The sequence below is a fragment of the Danio aesculapii genome, chromosome 5, assembly GCF_903798145.1.
Source record: "Danio aesculapii chromosome 5, fDanAes4.1, whole genome shotgun sequence".
Lineage (NCBI taxonomy): Eukaryota > Metazoa > Chordata > Actinopteri > Cypriniformes > Danionidae > Danio > Danio aesculapii.
The window spans coordinates 40370673-40384409 of record NC_079439.1 but is presented as its reverse complement, the minus strand read 5'-3'; the positions used below and the strand labels follow the sequence as shown (position 1 = coordinate 40384409).

The 13737-nt window shown below is 34.8% G+C and overlaps 1 protein-coding gene across 1 annotated transcript in view; it reads left to right on the top strand.

Annotated features, from left to right (window-relative positions):
• tmem8b (transmembrane protein 8B) overlaps window positions 1–13737 on the top strand; it is a 291527-nt gene that overhangs the window by 249771 nt on the left and 28019 nt on the right. Inside the window, 5 exon segments of the mRNA XM_056458175.1 lie at window positions 1355–1431; window positions 1433–1479; window positions 4835–4977; window positions 10367–10545; window positions 13347–13493. Of these exon segments, the coding sequence (XP_056314150.1) occupies window positions 1355–1431; window positions 1433–1479; window positions 4835–4977; window positions 10367–10545; window positions 13347–13493 (593 nt within the window).

Below are 13737 nucleotides of genomic sequence, written 5' to 3'. Positions count from 1 at the left end.
TTTAACAATATGTTCGTTTTGTTTTGAATTGATAGTTTTGGGCTGTTAAACACACTCTTTTAATGTCATTCTTTTTCTGTGAACATTTGGTAGCCACTATCTGCCAGTGTGTTGATCATAAATTTAACTGGATTTTGGGGAAGCATAAAGTTTTCATTTATTTATAAATGTCTTTTAAATGACTTTGGGCACGTTCTCAGCTGTAATCTTCATGAAGACAACTGAATTTATACTATTGTGCGAAGTTCCCTAGGCTTTGCTCCAAAATCATGGCACTAAAAATAATAGAATGTCTTTTTTTGGAGGCAATTCGAGTGAAACAAAGAAAGATGTTGCCATTTATATGCAAATGCCATAGAAATTGCATCTCATGGTTGCAGGTTAGATGCGGTAAACTTGCTTCCACCACATAAATCTTATTTTATGGTCTGTAACATAAACACATCAGCACATCATTCGGCTATACACGTACTTGGAAGTTCTATATAAACTATCACACTAATGATTGTTAGTTTACTTGAAGCCAAAGCTGGCATAATTTGTCTTGTCCTTTACCTGCCTGAGTTCCCAAAAAAATTATTTTTTAGTTTATTTTTTAATTCAGTCAATTAAGTTTATTTTTTAATTCAGATTCAGTTATCATGTTCATCCAAAACTGATACTAACTTAATCTTAATTAATACTAACTTAATCTTTGACTGAACTTACGTTTTAGATAATTGATTTCTACAAATGTTTGAGAATTTTTAACTTACCAATGTACTTTAAGACAAGTATTGTTATTCTAACCTTCACATTCTGTAAAAAGTTTACAAATTTAATAAATCTCAATGCTAAAATGTGCATTTCTTTAATAATTTATGTCTTTTTGCTGACAATTAAATGGGTTCAGTTATCCAAAGGTGAAAATCTGCTTGTTACCTGTTTGTGCACTCGGACAATTTGAGTTTATTAACTTAATATTTAAATTAATTAGGATAATAAGTATACACACATAAATACCTTAATAAAATAAGTTTTATAACTTAATCTTTTTAAAAAATTTTCTTAAATGTTTTATTTTAATTGATTCTGAACTTGTCAGGTTTTTAGTGCAGAATTAAGCTATTTAAGCCATTTTTATTTACCCATTTAAATTTAATTTTACAACTTCATTCTTAAAATGTTGATTTAAAAAATAATAATAATTCATTCTAAATTGCACTATTCAATATGGGTCTTTTTTGAAGACAATTTGTGTAAAAAAAAAAGAAGATGTTTTCATTTGCAGTATAATAGCAGTATAGTGCGGTATAATACTAGTTGAGTTAACCAACGGTGGAACTTATTCAATTTTGTGTTGTTTCTTCATCAGAATCAGTTTCAGGATTTCATCTCTCCATTAACACCACCTCAAATATCACCAAGCTGAGGATTCCCTACCCACAGACAGGGCACGTGGTATCTGAGCCTTCGCTCTCTGTGTGCCACTGAACACGGGTACGTACATTTGCATTTCTTCAAATCTACACTAACTTATCAGACTGCCGTTTAGCAGTCAAAATGTGTTTGACTCTGCAGAAATGATGAAAAAATATTCATAGCGCTCCATACATTTACCTTCTTCAACATTTAGCAAGTACAGACTGCGAACTGTGTGGTGTGTCCTATTTGCTAGTCTGAAATTCTTGTTGAACAATTCATGAATTCACTTTTATGTTGCCCCAGCTACCCATAACCTTATTTTATCTCATTGAAAATTAAAATAAGTTCTGACAGCGAGAGTTCAGATGAAGTTTGACGTCTTCATTTAAAAATGCATACAGAGGCTGTACAGTGTGAAGTACCTTCATAATTCCTTAGGGATGATAAAACATCTGCTTGCCTTTGAATGCAAGGTCGTTTTGATTTAGTTTAACATACAGCCTTGAAGGCCACTTGAAAATTCTCTGGAATTTTAAATACAAATACTTACATTTTTTAATTTACATTAAACATCGTTTTTTTTCTTTATAATAATATACATTTTTAAACAACACAATAATAAAATTTCCACTTCAAAAGAGTTTTGTTTTCCAGCGATCTGCAAAGCCTAGATTGCCTGTGAATGTAATATAAACAACGTTCTAATTGACAATAATATTTGATTATAAGAAGCTTATTATACTCACCAATGGTGCACCAAAATAAAGGTCACAATACAATATGTATTTTTCTTATTATAGTTTCGAAATTTCCCTTTTTTCAGCTGCTATAACCCCAAAACATTAAAAAATAGAATAGAAATTATTCTGATATGCTGATTTGAAGTGTTTAGATGCAGAAACTTCTAACTGCTGTCTGAAATTATACATTGTTTCAGTAAATTTATTCTTAATGCAAAGAGTAGGTTATTTTTCGTTGCCTTTAAAGTAAAATAACTAAACATAAACATAGGAGGCTGAGAAAAATGTAAATTTCAGTTCATGAACAAGTTTAGTTCATATATGGCTCGTTTCCACTGACTGGTACGGTACGGTTCGGTTTGGTACGGGTCACCTTTATCAGGCTTGAGTTTCCACTAACAAGGGTACCCTTTTGGTGGGCGTGGTGTATGACAGAAAGTTTCAGTCGACGTCATTCTAGCTCGAGGAAATGTCTACAATAAAGCTGTATGGGTCGTTCACATATCATATGAGAAGCACTTCTCACAAAATAGATGCTTCATACACATAAATACTTGTGTAGAAATGTTTATTACTAACTTTTCAATGAACATGAGTTGATTATAACTGCAGATCAAAGACAGTGCGAAACAGCCTACTGTAACGTCTGTAATTACATTAAATAACTAAATAAATGAACATATATAAACACATACAACCCCTTACAGTCTCCAATATGTTCCCAACTACAGAAGAATTACATAAAGTAGACATTTCGCCCGTATTTAATGTGCTCCTTTTTTCCGGCTTCTCCTTTGTTTCTTCACGCTTCACTCTTGCGTTTGTCAGTGTCTGACAGGATCGGGTTTCAAAAGCACATCAATAATCAGGCGCAGGTTATTATCATCAGCTCAAGAAATTTGTTATTTCAGATATAATGTTAGACGCGCGCGAGCGCTAGCAAGAAAGCGAAACCGCTCGCGCCTCAGACTGGCTCGTAAAAAACTACGGGGCACAGGGTAAATCTGCTCTTCTTCTTGGATTTGTGGCTGTTTATCAAGATGACGACAAGGTTTGTTTGAGCCCAGATCGACCATGGCTCATTATTATATGTATTTATAATTCCGCTAAAATCTCTCGCTGTGTTTTTCAAACATGGCGGGTTTTTTGTTTTCATTCTGGCTTGTTGCGTAAGCGAATGACGTATCTCTGTAAACCAATAGCGTTCAGCTGCGCGTGTGGCTCCGCCTTTTGGTACCCTTTCTCGTCTTTGGTACCCTTTCGAAAGGGTGCCGAAAAAGTGGTACGGTACGGTTCGGTTCGGTACGCTTTTTGACAGTGGAAACGGCCATAAAAGCGTACCAAACCAAACCGAACCGTACCGTACCACTCAGTGGAAACGGGCCAATAGTGGCAGAATTGTTGTCCGGGTGATAATGTATGTTTTCCAGCGATCTACATAGCCTAGTTCACTGGTGATCCTAACTAAAGTTCCTTTAAGGCAATTCATTTCACTTAGCGGCCATTTTTGTAACATTAAATTCTCCAAAACCACTTGCCACCCTACTGAAAAAAACAGCTTAAACCAGGAAAATGACCAGCTAAAACCAGCTTGACCGGCCTGGTTTAAGCTGGACATAGCTGGTTTTGGCTGGGCTCCCTCCTGGCTAAGCTGGTTAAGCTGGTTTTAGCTGGTCATCACCCAGCCTGACCAGCTAAGACCAGGCTGGAAATGGCTGGAAACCAGCTTGGAAGTGGCCAAAACCAGGCTGGTCAACCAACTAAAACCAGCCTAGGCTGGTTTAGGCTGTTTTTTTCAGTAGGGCAAGCTTACAATTACATTTCATATTACGAATAACCAATAGAATTAAACAAAAACTGTCTATGTAGTTTCATTTCTAAATGTTCTTATCACACAAAATTTGCAGAAACTCGCGTCTAGTCCGAGCCCCTCCCTGGAGAATTGCCATTCTATAGCGATCGCTGATTGGCTCCTATACTAGAAGGCGGGCTTTATTCACCATTTAGCGATCGCTGATTGGATCCTCTACTAGAAGGCGGGGCTTCATTCACCATATTGACCGTTACACTTTTCCCCATTCAAAAGTATACGAGTGACATGACTTGTGTATTCTATAGTCATAACATAAACAAAGTTCTAAATGACAATGTTTTTATTTGAAATAGATGCTGACATTTCTTTATTATTATTCAAACCAATATCTAATAAATCCAGAAAAAAAGAAATTCATTTCCCATATCTGTACAAAAATAAAGTCATCATTCACTCACTCTTCATGTTGTTCCTTTTTTGTGTGTGTTCCAACCATGGAACACAAAATTGCACACAATTACAAGGCTGCACTGCTTTGTATTTTCTGTGAACGTACACTGAATGGTATTGAAGGAACACAAAAGCACCATAAAATTATTTAAAAGCAAACTGTGCACCCTACTATACCCTACTGAATTTTTTCAAATGCCATAGCTGTGTATGAAAAACACAACACAGGAGATAGCATCTCTAATTACAGTCACTTTCTTACGTAAATCTAAAGTGCGTTTGCTACCTTGAAAGCAGCAGTTGCTATTCATTTCACTACAAACACACAATTCACCAAATGCTCTGAGAATTTTCTTATTTTGTCATTTGTTTTGTCTTTGAAATATTTGAATTGTAACTTCTTATCATCTCTTTTGATCTTCCATAGGTTTGAGATGTGCACTAATGTAACAGCCGAGGTTTACCTTCGCTCTTACCTGACGCCCTGCATCAATGACTGTGGCACTTATGGCCAGTGCAAACTCCTGCGCACCAACAACTACCTGTATGCTGCATGCGAGTGCAAAGCAGGTGAGATAATTTCTTCATACATGTGCTTTCTTTTGTAAAATGAGTGGTGTGTACTCTGCTTAATAAAGCTTCTTTCCTGGCATTGATGCTTTAATGAAGAACCTTTCACCATAAAAGTGAAAAAGTTTTATAGATGATAAAACTTTTCTTCACGCTAGAAAAGAACGCTTCTTTTAAGAGTGTACATGAGTCATACATTTGTGAAGAAAAATAAAATGGACTGTCCTTGAGTTTAACGGTGTGTGTACTAAGTTGAACTCAACTCAAGTCATGGCGAAGCACTTTTCATTTCAGCAAATTTAAGAATCAGTTCTACTGTTTAACATAGTGTTTGGTCAGAATACTCATTCATTCTTTCATTCATTTTCCTTCGGCTTAGTCCCTTTATTCATCAGAGGTCGTCACAGCGGAATGAACCGCCAACTTATCCAGCATATGTTTTACACAGCGGATGCCCTTCCAGCTGCAATCCAGTACAGGGAAACATCCATACACACTCATTTACTTTGGACTGTGGGGGAAACCAGAGCACCCAGAGAAAACCCACACGAACACGGGGAAAACATGCAAACTCCACACAGAAATGCCAACGACAGTGTAGCCATCGTGTCACCCTTGGTCAGAATACAGAAATCAAATTTTTAGCACTTTTTCAGCCTTTGCCTTTTTTTTTTATTTATTTGGGTATTAATTTGTTTTTTCATGCTTTGCTTTATAGGACAGTAGGGATATTGTATGAAAGCTGGGGTGGAGAGAGGGGAGTGGAATTGGCCAAGAACTGCAATGTGTTATTCAGGACGCTCAGAGCTCACTTGTGCTACATTTCTATGTGTTTATCCATAAGGCTTGATTTAGTGACTCTCTGGTCAATTTTTGTATTTATATAAAAAATAACTCTACAATACAAGTTTTTAATATTAGGTTATAACAGTGGTTCTCAATTCGGGCCCTTGTGCCGCCTCCCTGCATATTTTGCATGCCTCTTATATTTGACATACAATGATCGGTTCATAGATCTATCTGTTAACAAGTTGATGATCTGAATAAGGTGAAGGTGTAAGTAGGAAGATATGCAAAATGTGCAGGGCGGGGGGGCCCGAGGACCGGAATTGAGAACCACTGGGCTATAAGAAGCTGCTTATGCTCACCAATACTGCATCAAAATAAAAGTTACAATAAAATATGCATTTTTCTAATTAGATTTTTCAAATTACTTTTTTTCAGCAGCTGTAACCCCAAAACATTAGCAAATAGAATAGAAATCATGCTGATATTCTGATTTGAAGAGCTTAGATACAGAAACTGTCTGAAATTTTCCTCTAAAACTAGCATTTGTCTCAGGCTATTGTGTGTAGTTTCAATAATTTTACTCTTAGTGCAGAGAATAGGTTATTTTTCATCACCTTTAAAGTAAAATAACTGAACATAAACAAAGGAGGCTGAGAAAAATGCAAATTTAAGAGGAAAATTTCAGACGGCACTTTGAAATTCATTTGGTATATATATATATATATATATATATATATATATATATATATATATATATATATATATATATATATATATATATACCGTATATTTACATATATATATATATATGTAAGGATATATACATATACAGTTGAAGTCAGAATTATTAGCCCCCTGGTTTATTAGACCCCCTGTTTATTTTTCTCCCCAATTTCTGTTTAACGGAGAGAATATTTTTCAACACATTTCTAAACATAAGAGTTTTAATAACTCATTTCTAATAACTGATTTATTTTATCTTTGCCATGATGACAGCAAATAATATTTGACTAGTTATTTTTCAAGACACTTCTATACAGCTTTACACTTAACTAGGACACTTAACTAGGTTAATTAGGTTAACTAGGCAGGTTAGGGTAATTAGGCAAGTTATTGTAAAATGATGGTTTGTTCTGTAGACTATCGAAACAAAAATATATAGCTTAAGGGGGCTAATAATTTTGTCCTTAAAGTGGTGTTTGAAAAAATTTTAACTGCTTTTATTCTAGCCAAAATAAAAAATAAGACTTTCTCCAGAAGAAAAAATATTAATAGACATACTGTGAAAATATGCTTGCTCTGTTAAACATAATTTGGGAAATATTTAAAAAAGAAAAAAAAAATCAATGGGGGGCTAATAATTCTGACCTTAACTATATATCTATCTATCTATATATATATATAGATATAGATATAGATACAGTAGATAGATAGATAGATAGATAGATAGATAGGTAGATAGATAGATAGATAGATAGATAGATAGATAGATAGATAGATAGATAGATAGATAGATAGATAGATAGATAGATAGATAGATAGATAGATGTATATATGTATATGTATAAATATAAAAGGGAGTTGTATGTAAAGCAGTTTTCTGGATTTCTATAGTTTAATTTGTATACATTTTCAGGAAATGTATAGTTCATGTATTCATTACATTTAATAGAGTCTTAAATAAATAGAAAGTGTTTTTTTGAAAAACCCTTTTGAATGTTTATGTATAGAGAATTTTTTCAGTGTTAATTAAGTATTAATTAAAATCAAAATCAGTAGTTCCTAAATGACTAACGGAAGAATTTTTATTTGCTGCACTTATAAAATGACATGCTTGTAAAGTCCTCGAAATATTATATTTCATTACAATAAAGGAGCAGAAATCCTGTGTCATTTAATAAAGTAAATGAGTCTATTTTCCTCCCCTTGTGGTTAATGCGACAATAATCACAGTAATATTTAATAATTCCATTTATTATCTTTCTCGTCTACTGTCAGATGCCAATCAAAGTTAATAGGCCTGTTAAATGCTTCAATTACACATGTGCCAATCATGTCGCTCCATAACTGTGAGATCACAAATCAAGTGGTTTTTAATTAGAGGACATTTGATGATCCTGCGAAATATGCTAATCACAACCTCTCAATTACAGCGCCATTATGAAGCTCTGGTGCATCGTTTCCCTGCTCCCCCCGGATTCCCACCCAGTTTCTTTTGTGATTAGCATAGACAAATTTACCCTTTTAATGAATGTTTTCTGGCAAACAGCTGAGAGCTCTGATACCAGCGCACATGTGACGCTCGCCTCTGTTCTCGAGTGCCTGCTAAAGCTCAATTGACCGTCTTTGTCGACACTCAGTGAGACTTCAATCACTACACGCCTTTGAGGAATTTTTTGTTTGTGGTTCGGCTAATTAAGGCGTCGTAATCAGAGAGATTTGTGGTATGTTTTCTGGCATTTTCTATGAGAGGTTAGAGGTGCAGTACATCTATTTCCTTCACGGTGTTTATATAACAGTAGGCTGCCCGAATCCAATCTATATTTATGAAGCTGTTTACAACAGCTGACAGATGAGGAACAGGATGTGTTTGTGTGTGTGTTTGAATGAGGGAGAAAGTACATGTGCATTTCTGTGATGTCTATTCCTTTGTTCATTTTACATGCATTTTCTGCGTGTGTGCTTATTTTTAGTTTAGTTTGCTTTGAGGACATGGACAGTAGTATATTGTAAGAAGTCTATGATTCTCACCAGGCTCACAAATACAAAGAAAACAGGTTGAAATCCTGTTTAGGCTCATTAGTATTCTTCTTTTATACTGAAAGCTTACAAAAAAACATGTTAAGCTGTGTTAAAAAAACATGATAGAAACATTATAATAATAATAAAATGTTTTCTTTTTTACATGTTTTTTAATATTTTGAAAGTAGTTTATAGCCCCTTTCACACAGTGATACTGGTAAATATATAGAAAATTACTAGAACAACTTAACTGGTAAATTAAAACAACGCTGTTCACTCAGACAAGGACATTTCCACCATTCACATATTAATTTTAAAAAAACAAACAGTAATTCTGACATCATTAACCAGAAATGATCTCTAAGCTGCGCTTGTATTTTTAAACATAGAAGTGGTTTGGCTTTTGTTGATGGTTTCACTTTTGTTTAAAGCTTTAGCATTCATGCAGCTGCTTTGTTCCAGAGATATCCAAAGGCAGAAGCACTGAACGCAGCTAAATGTTTACACATTTGACTACATTACATATTCTGTGGATGAAGTATTGTGAACAACTTCGATGAAAACATGGAGGAACACTTTTGCGTGTCGAGAAGTACTGTACATAATATGTGGGAGAAGGAGCACTCCTCCAGAGCACTCCTTCACTTCATGTGCACACGCGTCATGCAACTGAAGTAATTCAATTCACCTTTATTTGTATAGCGCTTTTACAATGTAGATTGTGTCACACCAGCTTCACATAACCATGCAAGCTAGTGGCAACAGCGGCGAGGATTAAATTTCACCAATTGGCGAAAGTGAAGAAAAAACCTCGAGAGAGCCAGGCTCAGATGGGTACGACCATTTTCCCACTGGCCAAAAAAGTAGAGCTTAAAGGTAAACAAACATCGGTTTATCATAAGCATTTTATCGATCATTTTTGAAATGTTATCTGACTAACATCTAGCAGCTAAATTTGTCTGGAAAAATATTCAAAGGCTTTTATTTTCGTAAAGAGCGAGTATGTGATTGTGTCTGAATATTCTGATTGACTGGAGTACACGTCTTACGTCAGTGCATTCTAAATGTGAACGCACTCTCTCCGGCAATTTTCCCTCTGTGTTCACACAGAGCAGCATTCCGGCAAATTACCGGTAATGTTACAATGTTACCGGTAAAGTTGCCGGAACGAATTTACCGGTATTTTCAAAAAGTGCCTGTTCACACATACAGACCTTTCCAGAAAATTGCCGGTAATGACAGGGGCTTATGATGAAATGTAGTCCCCAAGACTACATTTATTTGAACACAAATACTAAGTTGTGTTAAAAAAATGAAAGAAAAAGACATGCAAATTCATGTTTAAAATAGCAGCAACAAGGTAACTCAAGCTAGAAACATGTTAGCCATGTTAAACCATGTTAAATCATTACTGAAGAGTTATGCTACCAACATCACTCTTAATTTTTGCTAGCAACATGCTTGTTCATGCTAAAACATAGCAAGCAACATGGTAATTCATCCTACAGTAGTACATTCATCCAACATGTTAATACCAAAACATCAACGATTTTCCAAGAAAAAAGGACAAATAAAGAAGTTATTAAAGTACCAATTTAACAAGCAATAATTTCCTTAAAAAGAAAAAAAAGAGTTTGTGTACTTTTAAAGGGATGCATGCATTTAAATATAATAAAAATCTGTTTACTTCAGATAAAATGATCATTACTTGCCTACATGTCAGACTTCCTTTTGTCTGTAGAACATAAAATAAAACTTATTATATATATATATATAATAGTAAACAGGGACTGCACTTCATGTCTTTTCTTGTAGCATGTTAAGAGTGGTCAGTAATACATGCAATGTGTTTTTCTAGGTTGGGATGGCTGGGGTTGCACAGACAACACTGAGGCATATTCCTATGGCTTCCAGCTGCTTTCAACTCTGCTTCTGTGCCTCAGCAACCTGATGTTTGTCCCACCGGTGACCATTGCTATTCGCAGTCATTACCTGCTGGAGGCATCCGTCTATATCTTCACCATGTTCTTTTCTACTGTAAGCTTAATGACCTCCTTCAATCCAAGTATAAACATAGGTTACCCTTTATATAGGTTTCCTCTTTCTGCAACTATAGCTCAGTAGGGTGACTGGCTGAGCTGAAGATATATGATTTTGGTTGGTTGTTTTTTACACAATTTTCTATATTAAACATAATAGTTTTAAAAGATGTTATTGAGAAGAAATTAAACAAGCTGTCCCCTTAAGTCCAAACTAACTTAATTGTTTTCTGATTTAATGTAAACTTACATCACGTTTGTTTCTTGATTTTTAAATGAAGTACATCAGGGCCTGTAACTAAAATAAGTTAACACGAACCTGCAAAGTTACTTATAGTATATTAAACTCTGATATACTAATATAGAGTGCTACACAGGATTTGGCTGAGAATGAGTCCAACAAAAGTGTGCTTTTGGATGTGAGGGAAAGCTTGTTCAACCGAATTAATTCACAAGATCCACCTTTGTGAGTTATTCAGACTGCATCACTTCTATATGTCCATGGTGATATTGGTGATTTGGTTTATGACGTGACATGCAGCAGCCCCATGCACTGCAGAAGAGATTAGAGCTGCTGAATTTACAACACATCAGTTCATAAACTTCTGCTAAACTACATTAAAGTAAGAGGCTGTTTAACTGGGAAAAGAATAGAGAAAATGCTCTAGTAACCTAAACAGTGTGCTGTTTTGAGTAGTGCACAATGTATGTGTAAAACATTTATTATTGTCATCTCCCATAGACAAAGCACTTTTTTTCTTGCTAGTAAATCTTTGCTAGAGAGCAGATTTGAATTTGGCAGCTGATCAATGATGAATTGATGCACCAAACTTTCTAATCACACCAGTGTGATTGTATGCTCCAAGGTCCAGCCAAGACTGATAACAATGCTGTGATTGTATGTGTCAAATAGTGGTTAGCAAGGTTGCTCCCCAATTTTATTAACAGCAATATCACAGGTTTTTTTTTTTTTTCGAAGAGAATTAGAAAGCTCTTGATTTGTCATAAAATTATATTAAAAAAAAAAAAACCTGAAGACTTTTTGGAGAAAAGATGCACTGTTAATGATATTCATAAATTGCAAAGTATTTAACTGTAGTGTGAACTGTATTTTAATGTAGGACAGTTATGTAGTATGTTTCAAGGTTGCATTGTGAAAATGACTGTATATTTTACAGTAAAGATATGCAATACTGTAAATACATATAGAGCAAGACAAATGGTGCTGTACATGAAAATATACAGTATTCTTATATTAATTAATTTACAATAAAATACTGGTGAACTGCTGCCAGTAAAGCCTCGGTCAGATCACACATTTTTTATTGTCGGTTACGAAAGTCGCTACATCAGATTATGCGATTTTGTCTTGATAAAATCTTGACTTGTCATGGGTAACGACGTGCGTTATTTCCCCAAGCTGTCACAAGTGTTGCTAACAATATGTCAATTCTTATTTCAATCTCAGTAAACACTGATGCTTGCTGACAACTAGGCTACATTATTTAAGGGCATTCGTTATGACATTAGTAGGATCAAAATTATCTTTCTTTATTAATTTTAAGATATTTATTTTTAAATCTAAATGTATATGTTCCAGCCATGTGTTGCTTATTAAACACTCCCTCGCAAGACATAATCTTTAAAATATCGACAAACTAAAAGATTATCAAATAAATGACAGAGGTTTGTGATGTAACAATTACGGTGAAGCATTAATTAAATCCTTTATTTTCCATTGAGCAAAACAAATCATCACAGCACAGTTGAGTAATGGATGGGCACAAACAAAAATATAATTTGTATCATTTTCTTAGAAAAAAATATCAGATGTTTTTGAAATTAATTTCATTTGGTATAATTTGTATCTTAATTTCAGTGTATTTTTTCAGTTATCTACTAGAGAAACAGGAATAGCGAATATTATTTGAGGTGAAGTCCTTCAAAACCAGTCCGCTATATCCTTCAGCGCCAAAACATGAATTGCCGTGAGATTGTGTTGTTGTGTTGAATAAAATAATAATCTAGCCTACATAAAATTAACCGTTTCAGAGAAGAACGGAAAAAAATGTTACATGGTACACTTTCTGCGATGGTCTCGTGAAGCGTCGCAGACATGGTATTGGTTGTCATGATTTATGCCACATTACAGAAGAAACAATTGATTCTTGTGTCACGACGACCATTTGTCATTTGCGAATCCCCATGACACCCTACGTGAAGGAAGTTGTGCCAAAATCATAACAAATTTGTGTGATTTGGCCGGGGCTTAATTAACTGTAGATTCTACAGGAAATTGTTAACAGTGTGGTTGCAGCACTACTCTATAGTTACCCAATATTAATATGAGATTGGGCAAAGTGAGCATAATGAATCCCCTTTAAACAAACAGTCTACTAGTACTCTAATAACCACTAGTTACTTCTAGTTGATGTGATGTCTAAAGGAAGCCTGTCTAAAGGGTACTGGTAGGTAATAATGTGCTCTAGTCATATATTTTATTTCCAAATTATGATTGAATGAGTTTGTAAGTTAACTTAACTGACCAAAATAAACACAAATAACTGTTGCATAATTCATATTTTACACTAAATTTGTTATGAATTTTGTTCCAGCTCTGACCAAACATGCCTAATTAATGCAGTAAGTGCTTGAAGAACTGCTGGCTTACTCACAAACACATCACAGGTCTCAGCATATCAGTGGGAGATTAAATTTTAAGAACCAGCAACATGGCAAAGTGTCATATTTTATTCATGCTTTCTCTGACCTCTTGTTTTCATCTTCACCCATGAACAGTTTTATCATGCCTGTGACCAGCCAGGCATTGTGGTCTTCTGCATCATGGAGTACGACGTGCTGCAGTTCTGTGACTTCCTCGGTTCGCTCATGTCTGTGTGGGTCACTGTCATCGCCATGGCCAGACTCAAATCCATTATCAAACAGGTAAAATTCACTCAGATGCATAATTCACAAAACAACCAATTACCATAAACCTTGAACTTCTGCCAAATGTTTTCTTTTAAGATATTAGATATTAATATTATAACTGTGCAGTGTACATTTCAAATAATGAAAGTGTAAGTGCATTAACAACTGCCAGTCAACAATTAACATGCTTAATAAGGCTAATTTTAATCAACACAATCAACACAGCTTGTGAAAACATATCCCCGTATACATTTCTGGA